The sequence below is a fragment of the Eumetopias jubatus genome, unplaced genomic scaffold, assembly GCF_037043125.1.
Source record: "Eumetopias jubatus isolate StellerSeaLion01/CBP00866 unplaced genomic scaffold, mEumJub1_p1.0 scaffold_14, whole genome shotgun sequence".
NCBI lineage: Eukaryota > Metazoa > Chordata > Mammalia > Carnivora > Otariidae > Eumetopias > Eumetopias jubatus.
The window spans coordinates 58,333,257-58,351,092 of NW_028274820.1; the positions used below are offsets into that span (position 1 = coordinate 58,333,257).

General features: G+C 39.6%; 1 protein-coding gene and 1 long non-coding RNA gene across 2 annotated transcripts in view; one reads left to right on the forward strand and one right to left on the reverse strand.

The window, feature by feature from the left end:
- Nucleotides 1–12,172, forward strand: part of LOC114221216 (uncharacterized) — a 42,859-nt gene extending 30,687 nt beyond the window's left edge. Inside the window, exons 2-3 of the long non-coding RNA XR_015766741.1 lie at nt 2,324–2,476; nt 11,965–12,172. This is a non-coding gene — a long non-coding RNA (uncharacterized LOC114221216). The remainder of the gene's footprint in view (nt 1–2,323; nt 2,477–11,964) is intronic.
- The window catches only part of SPMIP4 (sperm microtubule inner protein 4), a 34,833-nt gene extending 18,456 nt beyond the window's left edge, over nt 1–16,377 (reverse strand). Inside the window, exons 1-2 of the mRNA XM_028119349.1 lie at nt 16,244–16,377; nt 6,699–6,875 (exon numbers count right to left, since the gene is read on the reverse strand). Coding sequence (XP_027975150.1) covers nt 6,699–6,875; nt 16,244–16,377 — 311 coding nt within the window. The remainder of the gene's footprint in view (nt 1–6,698; nt 6,876–16,243) is intronic.
- Nucleotides 16,378–17,836: the final 1,459 nt, after the last annotated feature.

Sequence of the window (17,836 nt, forward strand, 5' to 3'; positions counted from 1 at the left end):
TGAAAAAGAGTAGATTTCTATTTCATACTATGCATAAAGATAATTTCAGATGGATTAAAAATCTAAAGAATTGGGAAAAACATACAAATATTAAAAGAAAATATACAAGAATATGTTTTTTTCTTTGTGGTGCAGAAAACTTTTTTTTTTTTCTTTTTAAGGGAGAAAGAGGGGAGGTGATGGGGAGAAGGAGAGAGAATGTTAAGCAGGCTGCATGTCCAGGGCGGAGTCCAATGCAGGCTCAATCTCACAACCCTGAGATCATAACCTGAGCTGAAATCAAGAGTCCAATGCTTAACCGACTGAGCCACCCAGGCGCCCCATGTGGGGAAAACATTTTAAATTAGATTTTTCTTTTAAAATCCAAATCCAAAAGGAATTTGATAACATCAGAAGAAAAACTTTTGAAGATAAGATGGAATAAAAAAGCTCAGATAAAGTTTGGAAGAAATTTTTGTAATAAAGATATGTAAAGGATTAATATCTAGAACATAATAAGAATCCATAACTAAAAAGACAATAAAAATGGGCAAAGAATAAGACAGAAAAGGGAATGTAAATGACCATACATAAGAAACCAAACATAAGTACTCAACCAGAGAAATGCATTCTGATAACGAAGGTAACCTTTATACATATTAGATGGGCAAAAATTATGGTTTGATAATATAACATAGTTGTCCAAGAGTATGAGGGAAATGGATACTTTTACTTACCACCACGAGAATATAAAGCATTTGGGCTATATTTCTAAAATTGAAAATATTCATATATTGTGACCCATAACTTTCACTAAGGATTTTCCCTAGAGAAACATTTTGCATGAACTCAAGGAGGCCTGTACAAGAATATTTGTTACATATAGTTAATGCCAAGAAGAAGAGGAAACAATATGAAAATGGCTAAATAGTCTATGATGCATCTATATTGTGGAACACAAAGAGAAATTAAAAAGAATTAAATAGATCTGTGTTGGGGCGCCTGGGTGAATCAGTTGGTAAAGCATCTGCCTTTGGCTCAGGTCATGATCCCAGGGTCCTGGTATCGAGCCCCGTGTCGGGCTCCCTGCTCAGTGGGGAGCATGCTTGTTCCTCTCTCTCTCTCTGCCCCTCCTCCCTCTGCTTGTGCTTTCTCTCTCTCTTGCGCTCTCTCTCAAATGAATAAAATAAAATAAAATAAAATAGATCCGTGTTTACGGTCTCTAGATTATAGAGAGAAAAAAAAAACCAAGTTGCCTACTACTATATATCCAGTGATTCCACACATAAACAATATAATACATATGTTTTCAATGGGTACATATATAATTATGTAATTGTGTAACAAAATGTGGGAAAGGAGACATACCAAAGGAGACATTTCCCTTTCCTTCTCACTATACTTCTGTCAGTACATCACCAGTGGACTTCTGAATACCTTCTTCATTGCATGCCATCTTAAAAAATAATACTTTTGACTAAGGAACTCAGTTTACCACCAAAGAAATAAGGCACTGATTGAATTTAAAGGACTCACTGGTCTTATCCTATTTACAGAATGTAGACCAGCCTAGTGAAGATTCATTTGTGGCTGAAGCTTGTCCTCAGGAGTATGGCACATGCTCTGAACTGGTGACCAATAAATGGTTTCTCCCATAGCCAGAATGGATGGTCTAAGAAATGAAGGGTGAAAGTGGGAGTGGTACCTCTCACTGTTATACTTACTATTACACTTGAGAGAAATTTTACTTCCTTCCTAGCCACCTTGAGTTTTGCTGGTTTTAGGTCAAGGGAGAAATTCTTCATCGGGAAACACAATGGTCCCATTGAATTGGAAGCTGAACTGATGATGTGGTAATTGGGGCTCCTTATGATTGGGGGAAACAGGCAAGGAGGGATTATACCAAGTAGATTGGGATGATTGATCCTGAATGTCAAGGGTAAGAGGATTGCTGTTGTAATGATGGGGAAAAGGAGTATTTCTAGAATCTAAAGAATCTTTTAGACACCTCCTGGTATTGCTTCTAGTGGCATAAAGTTAATGGCATACTGGAACGGCCTCCCACAGGCAGAACCACTAATTGCTAGATCTCTCAGGAAGAAGATTGGGGGCATTCCACCAGGTAATGAACTCCTACCAGCTCAGGTGCTGGCTGAGGGCAAGGAAACTTGGATGTATGTATATAACTATATTAATATATATATATAACTATGTTATATATAGTATGCTTTTATATAATATATAATTATAATATAACATGTAACATTTATTATATTTATATGTATTAACTAGTTTTATTTTTTTCATTCACCCTTTTCCCTTATTTCATTATTACTCTATATAGGGTGTTGGTGATGGTTCGCTTCATTAAGTGCATAGCTGTGGACTGTCAGGACAAGATTATCACTGAACTAGAGAGGAGAACATCACCCAGGGATCTTGGACTTGGAGCTGGATGCAGGAACTGATGAGACTCTGAATTTCCCCTTTTGGGGAGGTGAGTGCATTTTCATTTGTATGAAAAAGTCTTGCATTTTCTTACACTGGCAGCAGTTCTCAAACTTTGCTACATGTTAGAATTACCCGAGGGATTTTCTTAAAACGCGATTCTCGCTCAGTCAATCTGGGGTGGGATCCAAGATTTGCATTCGCCATTTCCTTGATGCTGCTGGTCTATGGGCCCCATGTTGAACAGAAAAGCATATTATTGTTGTGGCTGCTGCTATTTAGCATGGCAGTCAGCTGGCTGGCACAGATGGCTAACATCTTTATAACACCCTCTCTACATTTTGTTAGTTTTCCACATTTTGAAGATCCCATTTGCCTAGGAAGAATCCAGAAAATCTACTTCCCAGCCTCTTGAGCAACCAGGGTACAAATGTGTGCCCTAAGTTCTGCCACTCATCCATATCTGTACTAGACTTTGATTTGAATGTGAGTAGCCTTGAGCACACAGGCTTCTTCCTTTATGAATAAAATAATGTAACCAGGTTGTATCTCAATGTCAGTAGCTCCACTTCCGTTTTTTCCATTGGATGGTATATCCTTTTGATTTTCAGAACCAGTTCTTAATTTATTTTCTTTTTCTTTTTTTAAAGATTTTATTTAGTTATTTGAGAGAGAGAAAGAGAGAGAGAGCATGAGCACGAGACGGGGGAGGGTCAGAGGGAGAAGCAGACTCCCTGCTGAGCAGGGAGCCCGATGCGGGACTCGATCCTGGGACTCCAGGATCATGACCTGAGCCGAAGGCAGTTGCTTAACCAGCTGAGCCACCCAGGCGCCCCTCAGTTATTGATTTCAAGGGACTTTTCTTGTGTATCTCTGAATACCTATTTCTGCTGGATTTACTTATTATTTGTTGTTTTTCTTGTTAGATGATCTACATTTGGGACATCAGTTTTCCTTATGATAAGTAATTATGCTTTTTCTTAATAGCATAGCTTTTTATTTTTATTGCTTTAATATCCTTATCTTTCCCCTCTGCCTTATCAATTTTCAGTCACATCTATTCTGTTTCTTGCTGCTGCTTTTTGGACTAGATTTGTGAGTTCTTTTGTGTAGTTGTTTTTCTCATTTTTCCCCTTAGCCCTGTGATCTCCCCTTTTATAATGTTCTACCATTTAATCATCTTGTTTTTTTTTTTTTATTTGAATCACATACTTATTTTGTCCTTTAGAGAATCTACTTTTGTTTCCTGGGCTGTGTTTCTTCTCAGACTAGTTTCTTCATGTGTTTTATATATTAAAAAATATATAAATGTACATATGTAATATATATGTGTTATACATATATAACATATATATCATATTTTTTCTTTTTTCTTCCTGGTTTACAAAATTGCCTTACCATATGTTCTCGTATTACCTGTGTTTAATTGGACAGCTCTGTTTAAACCCAGCTATTTGCTATGACACAGTGTGAGTGAATTCTTGATTCCGTCATCTGAAATCAGTTTGCCTTTCTGTGCTATAAGCTTGATGACTGAATATTATTGTCTCCATACGTCTTTAGCCTGATGGGATGGAGGTGGCAGAGAGTAAGTGCTGAGATTGTGTCAGATAGGATACAAGCATCTTGGGCACTACGGTCTAAGATCCTGTTAAATGTCCTCTGTAAGGCTCATTCCTTTCCGTTGGGGACATAGCCATACCCTTGGGTTTCTGCTTATTCCCTCAAGTCATCACAGTATTCCGGAAGAGTACACATTCTGCACAACTTCATCTCTCTTGAGATCTTGCTGTTTTAAAATAGAGGCTTCATGATGTCCATCGACAGATGAATGGATAAAGAAGCTGTGGTATATATACACAATGGAATATTATGCAGCCATCAAAAGGAATGAGATCTTGCCATTTGCAACGACGTGGATGGAACTGGAGGGTGTTATGCTGAGTGAAATAAGTCAGTCAGAGAAAGACATGGATCATATGACCTCACTGATATGAGGAATTCTTAATCTCAGGAAACAAACTGAGTGTTGCTGGAGTGGTGGGGGGGTGGGAGGGATGGGGTGGCTGGGTGATAGACATTGGGGAGGGTATGTGCTATGGAGAGCGCTGTGAATTGTGCAAGACTGTTGAATCACAGATCTGTACTTCTGAAACAAATAATGCAATATATGTTAAGAAAAAAAAAGAAGAAGAAGATAGCAGGAGAGGAAGAATGAAGGGGAGTAAATCAGAGGGGGAGACGAACCATGAGAGACGATGGACTCTGAAAAACAAACTGAGGATTCTAGAGGGGAGGGGGTGGGGGATGGGTTAGCCTGGTGATGGGTATTAAGGAGGGCACGTTCTGCGTGGAGCACTGGGTGTTATGCACAAACAATGAATCATGGAACACTACATCAAAAACTAATGATGTAGGGCACCTGGGTGGCTCAGTTGGTTAAGCGACTGCCTTCGGCTCAGGTCATGATCCTGGGGTCCTGGGATCGAGTCCCGCATCGGGCTCCCTGCTTCTTGGGAGCCTGCTTCTCCCTCTGCTTCTCTCTCTCTCTCTCTCTGTCTCTCATGAATAAATAAACAAAATCTTTAAAAAAAAATAAAAGGCCCTTTTTGGGAAAAAGAAAAATACTGTGACAGAAGTTACTCCCTACTAGGAAACAAGTAAAACCTATTCTGTAGTTGTTTGGCAAGGGATGTGCATTGTATCAGAAAATAGGACTGTGTCCTAAATATATTTTTAAGAGTTAAATATGCCAAAATGGTAACATTTGACGTAAAAAGATGTGAGGAGAACAGAACACAGGAACCTGCATTTCTGAGCCCGGGATGATGGGCGTTCTTATTGGAACAAGTACTTCATCTCCTGGTGGCCCACCCAGGGCTGCATTCAGTGAGGCAGCAAACACAAACCTCTCATTTCAAACTGGATTTCCCTTAAGAAACTCATCTTTGGCTCTCTTTTTGCACTTTGGGATTCTGTGAGTACAATTCTGATCCTTTTAGAATGTTGTGTATTTTTTTAATACATAAATTTTGAGGACAATACATGTAAACTCCATGAGGAGCTATACCTCTAGCATCTAGAACAAGCTTGCTGTACTCAGATTACTGAATAAATGAATAGCTGGAGTAAATGGTGAATGGAATAGACAGATGAAAAGAATTTGCTTGGGCTTTGGACTCAAAGAAACGTGGACTCTAGTCCTTGTTCCAGAACTTCATAGTTGTCTGATCCAGGGAAAGGCACTGAATCTTCCAGGTCTCCGTGTATTGTAAAACCAGGATAACAGTAGTTTCTTTACAAAGATATTGTAAATCTACCTATATTATATTATATTATAAAGTAAGTTCCATGAGAGTGGGGACTTAAAAAAATGTGTTGGATGAATGAATGATCTTGAGGTCCTTGCTATCTATAATGTGTTGATATTTGCATCTTTCCAGTTGGACTGACAGACCTTTTCGTTTGCCTGCTTTTTATTGCTTCACTGAGGCTTCATTAAGGTTGGCTGCCACATGTCATTAATGTGGCTGTTTCTCTTTCTACTTACAGCTTGTCTTTCCTAATTTATTTTTTTAAACTGCTTTAGCTAGATTGTTATAAACTAGGTAAGCAGGATTATTAGATAAAGCAGGAGTAGGTAGGTAGGCTCTGTGTGAAGGTTTGTGCTTTGAGTAAATTTTGCAGTTTTTTTTAAAGTTTCATATTTTTAGTAAATAATGTGACATTTAATTTGCTGCTCAGATTTTTTGCTTTCTCTTCAGTTTTAATGTATTTTGAATAAAGTTGCTGAAAGAGTGACTTTAAAAGTTATGATTACTTCAATATTTTAATACTTGAAAATGGTGCCCAGTAGATTCTAATGAGTACAGATTGATGAACAAATTAGAAATCAAAAGTTCCATAAATCAACAACATCTGTACAAATTAAGCCAGCTATTTGCTCAAGAAAAAACATTTTTAAGTTAATGTCTCTCAGGAATATTCCCATTTAGTTTTAGATAAAATGTGATTAGTAAGGGAATTAATCAAAATTTCTGACCACAATACTTAAACATCTCTAAGGATAGCAAAGACATCCATAAACACAGATTTTTTTTTTTCTGATTTCACAATTAGAAATTATATAGTTGGTTTTTCCATCTGTGTCTTTTCCATAAACAGTAAAATGTAAGTTTGGAGGTAGATTTAAGTTAACAAAGGACTCATAATAACAATAAAGAAAAATGAAAAATGAAGACCTCTGTGTGAAGGGCAGAAAGTTTACTTACCTTGGCCAGGTTTCTCCACCAAATCCATAATGCTGATGTCCTTTGCCCATGACATGAGGAGGTTCACATTTTTGCCTGTGTTCCTCAGGGAGTGAAATGGGCATTATCCCACCGTATTCCCTATCAGCACCCCATCGATGTCTACATTGTTGGAGCGACTCCCTTAATTCCTGATACCTATGAAAAAAGAGAGACTTTTGAAAATCATTTCAACATGGAATGCTATGGTCAGAATGTTTTTGTCCCCAGAATTCAGATGTTGAAATCCTAATGCCCGATGTGATGGTGTAAGAAAGTGGGGCCTTTACTCAGTGACTAGGTCGAATGGAGCCCTCATGAATGGGACTAATGCTCTTGTAACAGAGACCCCAGAGAACTTGCTAGCCCCTTCCACCATGTGAGGATACAGCAGGAAGGTGCCAGCTCTGAACCAGGAGGAAGGCTTTCACCAGAATGTGACTATGCTGGCAGCAGGATCCTGGACTTCAAGCCTCCAGAACTGTGAGAAGGAAATGTTGTTTATAAGAAGCCACCCAATCTATGCTGTTTTGTTACAGCAGCCTGAACAGACTAAGACGAACAACCAAAGTTCCTATAGCTTCACAATTATTTTTGGGTTGCATTTTTAAAACACGGAATTCTCCCTGCTGGGTAGATTATGAGAGATACTGTTGCTCTAGGTGATATTTCATGCCTTCTCACCTGCCCTCTCAGAGATGCGGCCTTCCTGCCCCTATTCAATGCCCTAAACTCTGTCCCATTGGTACCAAACTACCCAGAAGACCCCAGAACGTTTCCATATTCAAAAGTGGCTGATGGTAACACAGGAAAGGGAAAGCAAGATGGAGATCACTTAAATGCCAAGCACTGTATCATGCACCTAATATATGGTATTTCACTGAATCTTCATGAGAACCCTAAGAGGTGAAAGTAATAATGATATGCCCAGATAATGGGGCAGTAGGACACAGGGGGAGCCAACTTTATTTCAAGGGTCAGCAGAATCACAAGCTCACTAAGAATGATCTGTAGACCAAATAAATAAAAACATCTTACGAATACCACACTACCGATTTTCAAATACATGTGGGCATTACATACTTAAATGAAACTTCATTGTAAAGCATTATCAAATTCATAAAAGCTTCTGGTCATTATGGCTTTTTACAATTTCAATCAATGAATCATGACACATATGTGGGAGATAAAAACTGTTGAAAATGAACAGGAAAACAAAGAGATCCTCATCTTTGAAAAATATTGAGAATCACTGCACTGTAGTAGTATAACTACACTGAATCCACAAAAGAGTCAGTACCTTTGGGACAATGCTAAACTATTTAAAGTGGTATTCTTACCACTAAAAACCTACTTTTTGCCATCAAAGTAATTTAAAACTCTAGACAAGGAAGTCAGTACACAGATATGAAAGGCATCACCAGATTGCTGACAGAACATGGTTAAATTCTTGAGTTAAATTCTTAATCTGTTAAATAATAACAGATTATTATTATTATTATGTTTACAGTTGTAGTCCATGTGCTGATTTCTTTTAAGCATCTTTATTGAGATACAATTTATATGTCATATAATTCATCCATTTGAAGTGTACAGTTAAATGGTTTTTAGTATATTCACAGATATGTACAACCATCATCGCAATAATTTTAGAACATTTTCGTCACCTAAAAAAGAAACCTTGTACCCTTCAGCTTTCATTTCCCACTTGCCCTTCCCCGCCCAAGCCCAAGGCAACCACTAATCTACTTTCTGCCTCTCTTTTTTCATACAGCCCTCCCAGTGCATGTGAAGTAGTACCTCTTTGTGGTTTTGATTTGCATTTTCCTAATGACTAGTGATGTTGAACATCTTTTCACATGCTTATTGGCCATTTGTATATGTTCTTTGGAGAAATATCTATTATTCAGATTCTTTGCCATTTTTAAATTGGGCTCTCTTTTTATTACTGAGGTGTAAAACTACTAGATGCCAGTCCCTTCTCAGATATATGATTTGTAAGTATTTTCTCCTACTTTGTCTCTATGTTGTCTTTTCATTTTCTTGATATTTTGATGAAGTCCAGTTTATCTATTTTCTGTTTTGTTTCTTGTGCTTTTAGGGTCAAGAATATAGTGCTGAATCCAAGATCATGAAGATTTACCCATATGTTTTCTTTTAATAGTTTTTATAGTTTTAGCTTTACACATTTAGGTCTTTGATCCATGTTGATTTGTTGTTAATTTCTATACATGGTGTGAGATAAGGATACAACTTCATTCTTTTGCACGTGGTTATCTAGTTGTCCCAGCACTATCTGTTGAAAAGAATAGTCTTTCCCCATTGAATGGTCTTGGCTAGAGATTGGCTTTTTTTTTTAATATAAATTCAATTTAATTAACATACAGTGTTAATAGAGTCTCCCTCTCTGCTTTCATCTAATTTTTCCTTCCCCTTCCCCTATCTTCATTTGTTTTGTTTCTTTTTTTTTTTTAAAGATTTTATTTATTTATTTGAGAGAGAGAGAGAGCATGAAAGGGGATGGTCAGAGGGAAAAGCAGACTCCCTGCTGAGCAGGGAGCCCTGCAACTGCAGGATAATGACCTGAGCCGAAGGCAGTCACTTAACCAACTGAGCCACCCAAGCGCCCTCTGTTTTGTTTCCTTAACTCCACATTTGAGTGGAATTATATGATATTTGTCTTTCTCTGACTGACTTGTTTTGCTTAGCATAATACCCTCTAGTTCCACTGATGTCATTGCAAATTGCAAGATTTCATTCTTATTGATGACTGAGTAATATTCCATTATATGTATATAAATACTATATCTTCTTTATCCATTTATCTGTTGATGGACATGGAGATTATCTTTTGATTTTTAAAAGTGGAGAGTCGTGTAAAGGAGCAGAAGCCCTTGCTCCTAAGCTTTATCTAGAGCGCCTTTAATAGTGGTTCTCAAAGTGTGGACCGTGGACCAACAGCATCAGCATCTCTCTTTTTTTAAAAAGATTTATTTATTTATTTGAGAGAAAGAGAGCACACAAGTGGAGTGAGGGGCAGAGGGAGAGGGAGAGAGAGAGGGAATCCTCAAGGAGACTCCCTGCTAAGCGTGGAGCCTGACACATGGCTCAGTCCCAGAACCCCGAGATCATGACCTGAGCCAAAACCAAGAGTTGGCTGCTTAACTGACTGAGCGACCCAGGCACCACAATATCAGCATCTCTTAAAACTTACTAGAAATATAAATTCTCAGGCTCTCCCTCAGGGCTAGGAATCAGGATTTCTGGGGGTGGGCCCCAGTAATCTGTTATAATAAGCCCTCTAGATGATTGTTATATGTGCTAAAGTTTTAAAAGCATTGCCCCATTCAACAGTTACCTTTCATAGGAATCCGGTCTCCTCCCTTACAACTGTACCATTTAGTGGACTGGAGATGTGGAAATTTCATAAATTGGCTGGTAGGCCTTAGTCTGATTTTGAAAACTGGTAATTCAGATGACTTTTTCTGCTCTTTCTTAACAAGAGAGTGGAGGGCAGGGAGTCTATCTAGTTCACTGTTGTAAACATGCTTTGTAGGAAGTACTCAGTGGAGTCTGTTGAATGAATGCATATATGAGTGAATGAGTGAAGCCAAAGAGATGGTTTGTTTCCTGGACTGTAGCCTGTGACATAGGAATGAAAGCTTTTTCCTTAGAAGCAGGCCTTGTTAAACACTTAAGAACATGTGGCAAAAAAATCTGCTTCCTAATTAGCAAAGATTTAATGACTTCCAGTTTCTAGTAATGGCAGTCTAGATTATTTGGAGTATCCTTCCCAGTGAAAACAACCAAAAGTGCTGAAAAGGGAGCTTCTGGTTGGTGAATACATGGAGATGTGGGGGAGAGTTAGTACACTCAGAGAGCATGGAAGCACCATGCACCTTTCCACATACTGTGCCTTATGCATCTCTTCCATCTAGCTATTTCTGAGTTACATCCTTTTATAATAAACTGGTGATCTGTCACCAAGAGATGAACAGTATAATATTGTAGAGAACAAAGAACATTGATTCATCACAGTTTCCATAGCACAGCAAAAAGGACAAATCACCGTAGATAAGGACTCTGCCACACTCACCGTAGAATCCCCAGGATATAGAATAGTGTCTTGCAAACATATGATGCCTAACAAATATTTATTGACTAGGTAGTTTTCTTTGAGAGCAAGGAAATGTAACTCTTAAAAAGGGAATCAATTACTTTGGATTAACTTTTCTTGGAGAAGTTGGATTCTATTTCTATCTGACCTTATTGATTTACCTGGAGAAGACAGACTTAAAAACAAAAAACAAAAACGCTGAAAAGAAAAACATCTTTTTATAAAAGCAACTAGTTGTTAACAAGACAGGAAAGAGTTACCAGAGCTCCATAAGAAGAAAATAGGACTCCAGAGCGGTAAACAAGCAAAGGAGACACTTTTGCCCTTAGGGCAGTGCCAATTCTTGCAAATTTTATTTCTGTTTTAAGGAGGTTTCTGGGTGAGGGATACAGAAATCAGCCAAGTGAGAAATCTAAAGGAGACCATCTCCACAATAAGTTGCAAAAGGTTACTCTCTCATATTAAAGATAAGTTAGAAATAAACCACCTCTCTTGTTGTCTTTTGCTCAAATTTGCATCTGCCCACCATCTGACCTTGGTTTTAAGTGGTCCAGGATAGATAGTATACTGCTAGGCACCTTGCAGGACCAAGATTCCTTTCTGGAGGAAGGACTCTTGGGGGAATCACTATCTAAGATGAGTTCTAAAGAATGAGTAGGACGTGTAGGTGGGGGAATAACACATCAAAAGGCCTAGAGGTCACAAAGTTTATGGAATTGAAAATCCTGACAGTGCTGGCTCCAGAACACTTCTTTGGAAAGGATCTGTTTTGTTTGATAAGATATTTTATTAGGCCACTTGCTGTAGAGGTTGGGATTCTGGAAGTATGGGTGTTGGTAATACACGGAGCCACCTAAGACTGATTAAGCTGCCCTGCAGAGGGAAGGATTTGGTTTTTTACTCTTGTGAGAGGAAGATGAGAGGAAAGTAGAGTAAAGGGAGATGAAGAAGGGAGAAGCCAGCAAGGTATTAGGAGGCTGGGGACTGCACGGGTGAAAAGCCAGTGAGGAACCCCGGTGACAGCTGGGTTCAAGAACTTTTGAGAATACAGAAGTTATGGCTAAGAAGGGGCTTTAAGTTATGTGTTATATGGTGTGATGTGATTCTTCCTTTTGACCCCTAACTGATCAGGAAAGTTTACAAGGCTCACAAATGCTCTCTGTGGATGAGGTCTTTGGAGGAAACTGGAGAATGACTGTGTTTCACATCTGGGTCAAAGTGTTACTGAACAGAAGCAGCGGAAGTGGACCCAAAGGAAACCAAAGTCAGAAAGTCGTTAATGACCACCCCCACCCCTGTCCTGGGAATGTGGAAAGTTTTGAGAAAGGCTTTGGACTTCCAGAAGGTATGTAATAAAGATTTGAGTGGAACTTACCTAAATCTTAAGGACTGAGAAAATGGAGTTGAATTTTGGGCCACATTAGTAGAGATGATAAAGAATTCAGGTATTTAAAGCACAGTAGAGAAGAGCTATGGTAGGAGGTGAAGCAAGAGAGGAAAAGAAGAACAGTAGCCTGTGTTGTTCAATGGTCAATTTAAATAGTTATATTTAAATTAGATGAGTCAATTTCTCAACATCTGACCTCCATATATATTACATTGTCCTAGGAAGATGAGCCAGTAGAAAATGTTAATCAATCATTTGGGTGGGCATCCATCTAAAGCCAATAAGTTGCAGGAAACCATTTAAAATAAAAGGCAAAAGCAAACATAAGTCCTATTTCTCCTTTATTTTAGTGTCTCACATATGCCTTTTAGCTTGAATACTAACTGCATCTTATAGAAGGAACTAATTAAAATAAATATTGAAGTTTTAAGATTAAATAATTTGAAAGCTTAAATAATACATGTCTCCACAACAAAGAAAATAACAGTAGATTGTTAGTACTGCAGTTTGTGGCCACATAAAATTAAGTGTTTACTTGTTTTTGAGATAGATAGGTTTCCTATGGATGAACGAGCATCTTGCTTTGGAGTCAGTATGGAGTTTTGAGCATTACATTCTACTTGGGGGCTGAATTTAGCGAGTAATTATTGGAAGGAATGATTAAAGGAAAGCTCAGAACAAACATATTCTCATTTTTAGTTGGCAGAGGACTTGTAGTAAAAAAAAAAAAAAAACTCAAGAATCCTAAAGCAATGGAATAAATCCAGAAACCAAATGGGAACGTTTGATGAAATCTTAAGCAATTCTCAATGCACTGCCTTAATCGATGTTTGTTTGTTCAATGAGCTAGAGAACTTGCTAGAGGTAAGGAGATGTCAACTGAATGGAAAACAGATAGACATCTGTCCTGATTTTGAATAGCTGTATCAGCCATTCTTGAATTTTCAGTGGAAGGAATACAAAAGACTACCGCTTGTTTACTGATACATATTTTTTTAGTTTTATTATGTTATGTTAGTCACCATTCATTACATCATTAGTTTTTGATGTAGTGTTCCATGATTCATTGTTTGTGTATAACACCCAGTGCTCCATTCAATACATCATTGTTTGTGTATAACACCCAGTGCTCCATTCAATACATGCCCTCTTTAATACCCATCACCAGGCTAATCCATCCCCCCACCCCCTCCCCTCTAGAACCTTCAGTTTGTTTCTCAGAGTCCATGGTTACTGATATTTTTAAAGGAGATCAAGTCAGAGTATATATAATAGTGACTACTATAATTGCTCTAAAATATACCAGTGAAGAAAGTAACTGAATGATAAAGAGTGACTCCCCTTTGGCCAGTGGGTAAGCCAGAACCATAATCCTGGTTTTCTTACTGTTTTCAGTGCTTTCTGCTAGCCTAGTAGTTCTCAAAGTAAGCTGAAAAACTTCTAAAAATGAAGATTTCCTAGACCCACCTCAGACCTTGTGAATATCTCCAGATTGAGCCTGGGAATCTCTATTTTTAGAAAGCTGCTCATGTGGTTCTAATGTGTCCTGTCTGCATACCAGTGCTGGGTAACAGTGGAGCTAGACTGCCTATTCTGAAAAGAAAAAAGTATGCTGATGTGAGGACGTCATTTTGCATTGTTGTTGAAATGGCTGAGTTCAGAACACATGATATTTTAAAAAAGGTATCCCCTTAAGTACATCCAAGTTTAGAAAAGTAAACTGTTGAGAGCTAACATATGCTAGGATTCATCCCTTACCAATAAGAAGGGTAATCCCTAAAGGCTAGGAGCTTTTTGTCTTGTTTTGCTCTTGAGATACCTTGAGGCTTGAGTCAGGAGCCACAGACCCTGACCTTGCTCTGAAGAAGTAAGCCTCAGCATTGACAGCAGTTCAGAAGAAAAAGAGAACTTCTGTTTCTGTAAGCTGCCCAGCTGCTTTTTAAGAGGGAGTTAAAAGGAGGGGTTGTGAGAATGCATGATCATCCTGGCTTTCCCATTTGGGGACGATGATAGGAAAAAATTCACATGGATTAAAGGGAAAGAAAGTTTTAGTTATTAGGAATCAGGAACATGGTTGTACCTACCTTTTGCTTCAAGTAGTACCTTACTGTAGTTTATAGGTAACTGAACATATGTTGTATTTAATTTTATAATCAGTTAATAAAAAGCATTTTCTTAAAGATACTTCTCTTAAATTTCATGCCAGTTAAAAGGTTTTGGAACCAATTACTAACCAACCATAGGTTGGTAGGTAGAAGAGGTAAACATTTCAGTGAAAAGGCTTACGAAAGTGCTTTTGAGGGGATAGTGAATTTATTCAGATAGGATAGCCTTAAATTCCTACTCAGATTCTTTTTCGCTAAATATAAAATTTTACCTTGCTTTTGAGCCAGGGCCAGTTGCCTATGCCCAAATCATGCACAATCTGCTAACGGTTCCCTTTGACTCAAGGGAAGCCGTCCATAATCTGATCCCCTTGGAGCTGAGTAGTAGGACTTCAGGGCTGACAGCCACTTTTGGGAATCAGGTAACAAAAGAGCACATGCAGCAAGGACTGACTCAGGAGAATGAGCTGAGTCTTCTTTCTCACAAATATGAAAATATTCCTTTTCATTAAATGAAAATATCAGTTTATAAACAATATGTTAAATATCTTTAAATTTTAAAAAATGGAGAAGACACATATTGAGATGTTAACGGTGGTGGTTATTCTGGATAAAGGAAGTACAGAGGTTTTTCTCCCTTGTGCTTTAATTTCATAGCTTTTCCTTTGTTAGAAAAATGGAAAATTTGCTTTCTTTATGGATGTCCATGATTTCTAAATTATAAGGAACGTGTGTTAGTTTTATCATTAGGAAAAAAAAAGCCACCTTCTTTTTTCATATAAAAAGCATGTTTACAAACTAGACTAGATCCACGGACGTCTGATCAAGATGGTGAAAGCCTCAATGGAAGAAAGAGTGAAGTCCACAGAGAACCAGTGTTTAGTCTGGCAAAGAGAATTCTTACAGAGCCCAAGGATCTTCAGACTTTGAAGGGCTGCTGTCGTGGAGATGGTAGATGATTCTTATTTTGCGAAGCTTTGGAGAGAAGAACTAGGATCAGCAGGTGGAAATTAGGAGGAGGAAAAAGTGTTCTCAGTAGAAAGAATTACCTAACAATCAGTAGCATTCGAAATTGGGATGGATTGCCTGTGTGGTAGTGACACTCCATTTTGGAAGTGTAAACTGAGGCTGAGTGGCTTTCTGTGTGATTTCTTAAAGAAGGAATTCTTAAATGAGAGATTTGACCAATTGAAATTATCAACAAAACAAAACAAAACAACCACACAGGCTATTTTTTCACTGTCCAAGTGTTTTGAGATTTTCTTTTGCCTCAAAACGATTCAAGTAAAAACAGAAAGCTGGCACTAAGATCTTGGAAAATTACTTATTTGTACCCATTACTTCATATGTAAAATGGGGATAATAATAGTACTTACAGGGTTGTTGTGAGGATTAAAAGAACTGCTACATTCAAAGCATTTGGTTCAGTGCCCACTCACAGTAATTACTCGATATACATTAGGTGCAATTTTAATAATAATTTGTAATTAATGTGTTACAGGAAATTCGGTAAAGCAAAAATTTAGATAGCAACCATGAACAATTTTAGATTCTGGGAGTGTTTTTGAACAGATGGTGTTAGGGGATGTTAGGGAACCACTACACTACTCTTTATAAAATAAAAAGTTTGATTAAACAGATTAATTTTCAAATGAAGGAAGTGATCATTCTGGAGTTCCAGAATGTAGTGGATGAAATTGAGGTCTGCCTTGTAAAAAAACCCACCAACTTACTTTTGATCAAGTTCCTAACGGATGTGGAGACTTTACAGTTAATTGTCATGTTATGCCATCCCTATGATGTGAAAACAGAAGAGCCCCCTAACTGAATGTTTTTTTCTCACATATATCACATATAAAAATAAACTAATGTATTAAAGCCCTTTTTAATGATTTATGTTCTCTAGTTTTTGTTTTACCTGTCCTCTGAGGCAGTTGGACGAACAGTTGTTTGTAGCGGAGTGTGCAGTTCATTAGAGTAGAAGGTATTGGACAGTATGTCAGCTCCTTCAAGCTCTCTGCAACAATAGGGCCTGCCATGAATTACCTCCATGTTTCTTGACTAAGATGGCACAGACTGGAAGAGAAGAGGGCACACTCGGTTTAGCAGTCAGCTTGATTTGGTCACTGTCACGAGGACCCTCCCTCAGGGAAGGCTGGGAACATACTTTACACTGCTGAATTGTTCAGCTCACCACTGCGTAGAAATCACCTCCCCAACAGGCTGTCTGTGGACCCTCGGATGATCAGATCAGTAATAAATAGCAACTTAAATTCTATGGAAATGAATTTCAACGGAAACAAATCCACAAGTGGAAGATGTCCCTAAGTACAATCTAAACACTATATGGATGACATGACATGTAGGTCCATATCCATAAAAGGCCACTACTGTATGGATATCAACTGAAATTATATTTTTGCCTCAGAATTTACCATAACTATTCAAGAAAGCTCAGCTGATCCCCCACTGCCTCCCCACCCCATAAATTCTCCAAAAAGCAGGGAGAATCATCCAACAGAATCAGCTGTGCTTCTAAAGGTTTCAGGGATCCGGAATGAGAGAAGCCCTTTGTAGAGGTGGAGAAGCAGGGGCGTGGCAGGAGCAGGACCCCAAAGGGGTGAGAATCCCACCCTCTCCCTCAGACTTGGAGGGGGAAGCCAAGGAGGCACCCTGGCTGGGACCGCGTGTCTCCCTGGCCATCAGCGTCCTGCCAAGCAGTGTGACTCAGGGGTTCGGACACACCTGGGACATCCGCCTGGGAGCGGCTCTGGACCGCGTCTCCCCTTCCCCGGAGCTGGTGGGCCTCTGCGGGGCGTGGAATCCCGCTGTCATCGGCACCTGCGGGCCCGGGAAGCTTGCGGGCTAGGGGCAGGTGCGGGTGGGAGAGAGAGAGGGACCGCGGACAGGCCAGGGGTGGGGTTGAGGGTGCCTGTGACGACAACCGTGACCGTGGCACTAGGTAATGCATTCTTGCGGGGCAGCGGGCGGCTCTTAGAGGTTTCGCAGGCTCGCTCCGCGACCCGTAGGAATGGGAAGTGGGACTTGAAGCGTGGAGGGAGGGCTAGACGCCCAGTGTAGAGGTGAAAGGAACTCTTCTGGCGACCCAGGCCCCTGGCCCCGCCCCCACGCCTCGCCCCGCTCTGCCCCCAGGCGTCCTCTGGTGGCGGCTTCATGTTCTACTTGAAGTGGGTTGCCTGTTCTAGGCTTTTCCCCTGGCCGAGGCGTTCGCTCGTGTGGACCGGGCAGAGGATGAGCACAGGGCCAGGATCGAGGGCCAGAGGACACCCTGGTGAGGCGGGAGCGACCCACCCATGTTCCTCCTCCACCTCCCCTTGCGGGAATGGAGAAGAGTGCCGCCACATCCAGGGTGGCTTCTCAGGACTCTGCACGCGCAGCTCGCGGGATTGCACCCTGTGAGAACCTCAGCTCTTCCTCCCCTGGGTCGGTGCGGACGTGGTGAACCGGCAGGTTGGGCTGCGGATGCCCTATGCAGTTCCCAAGGATCTAG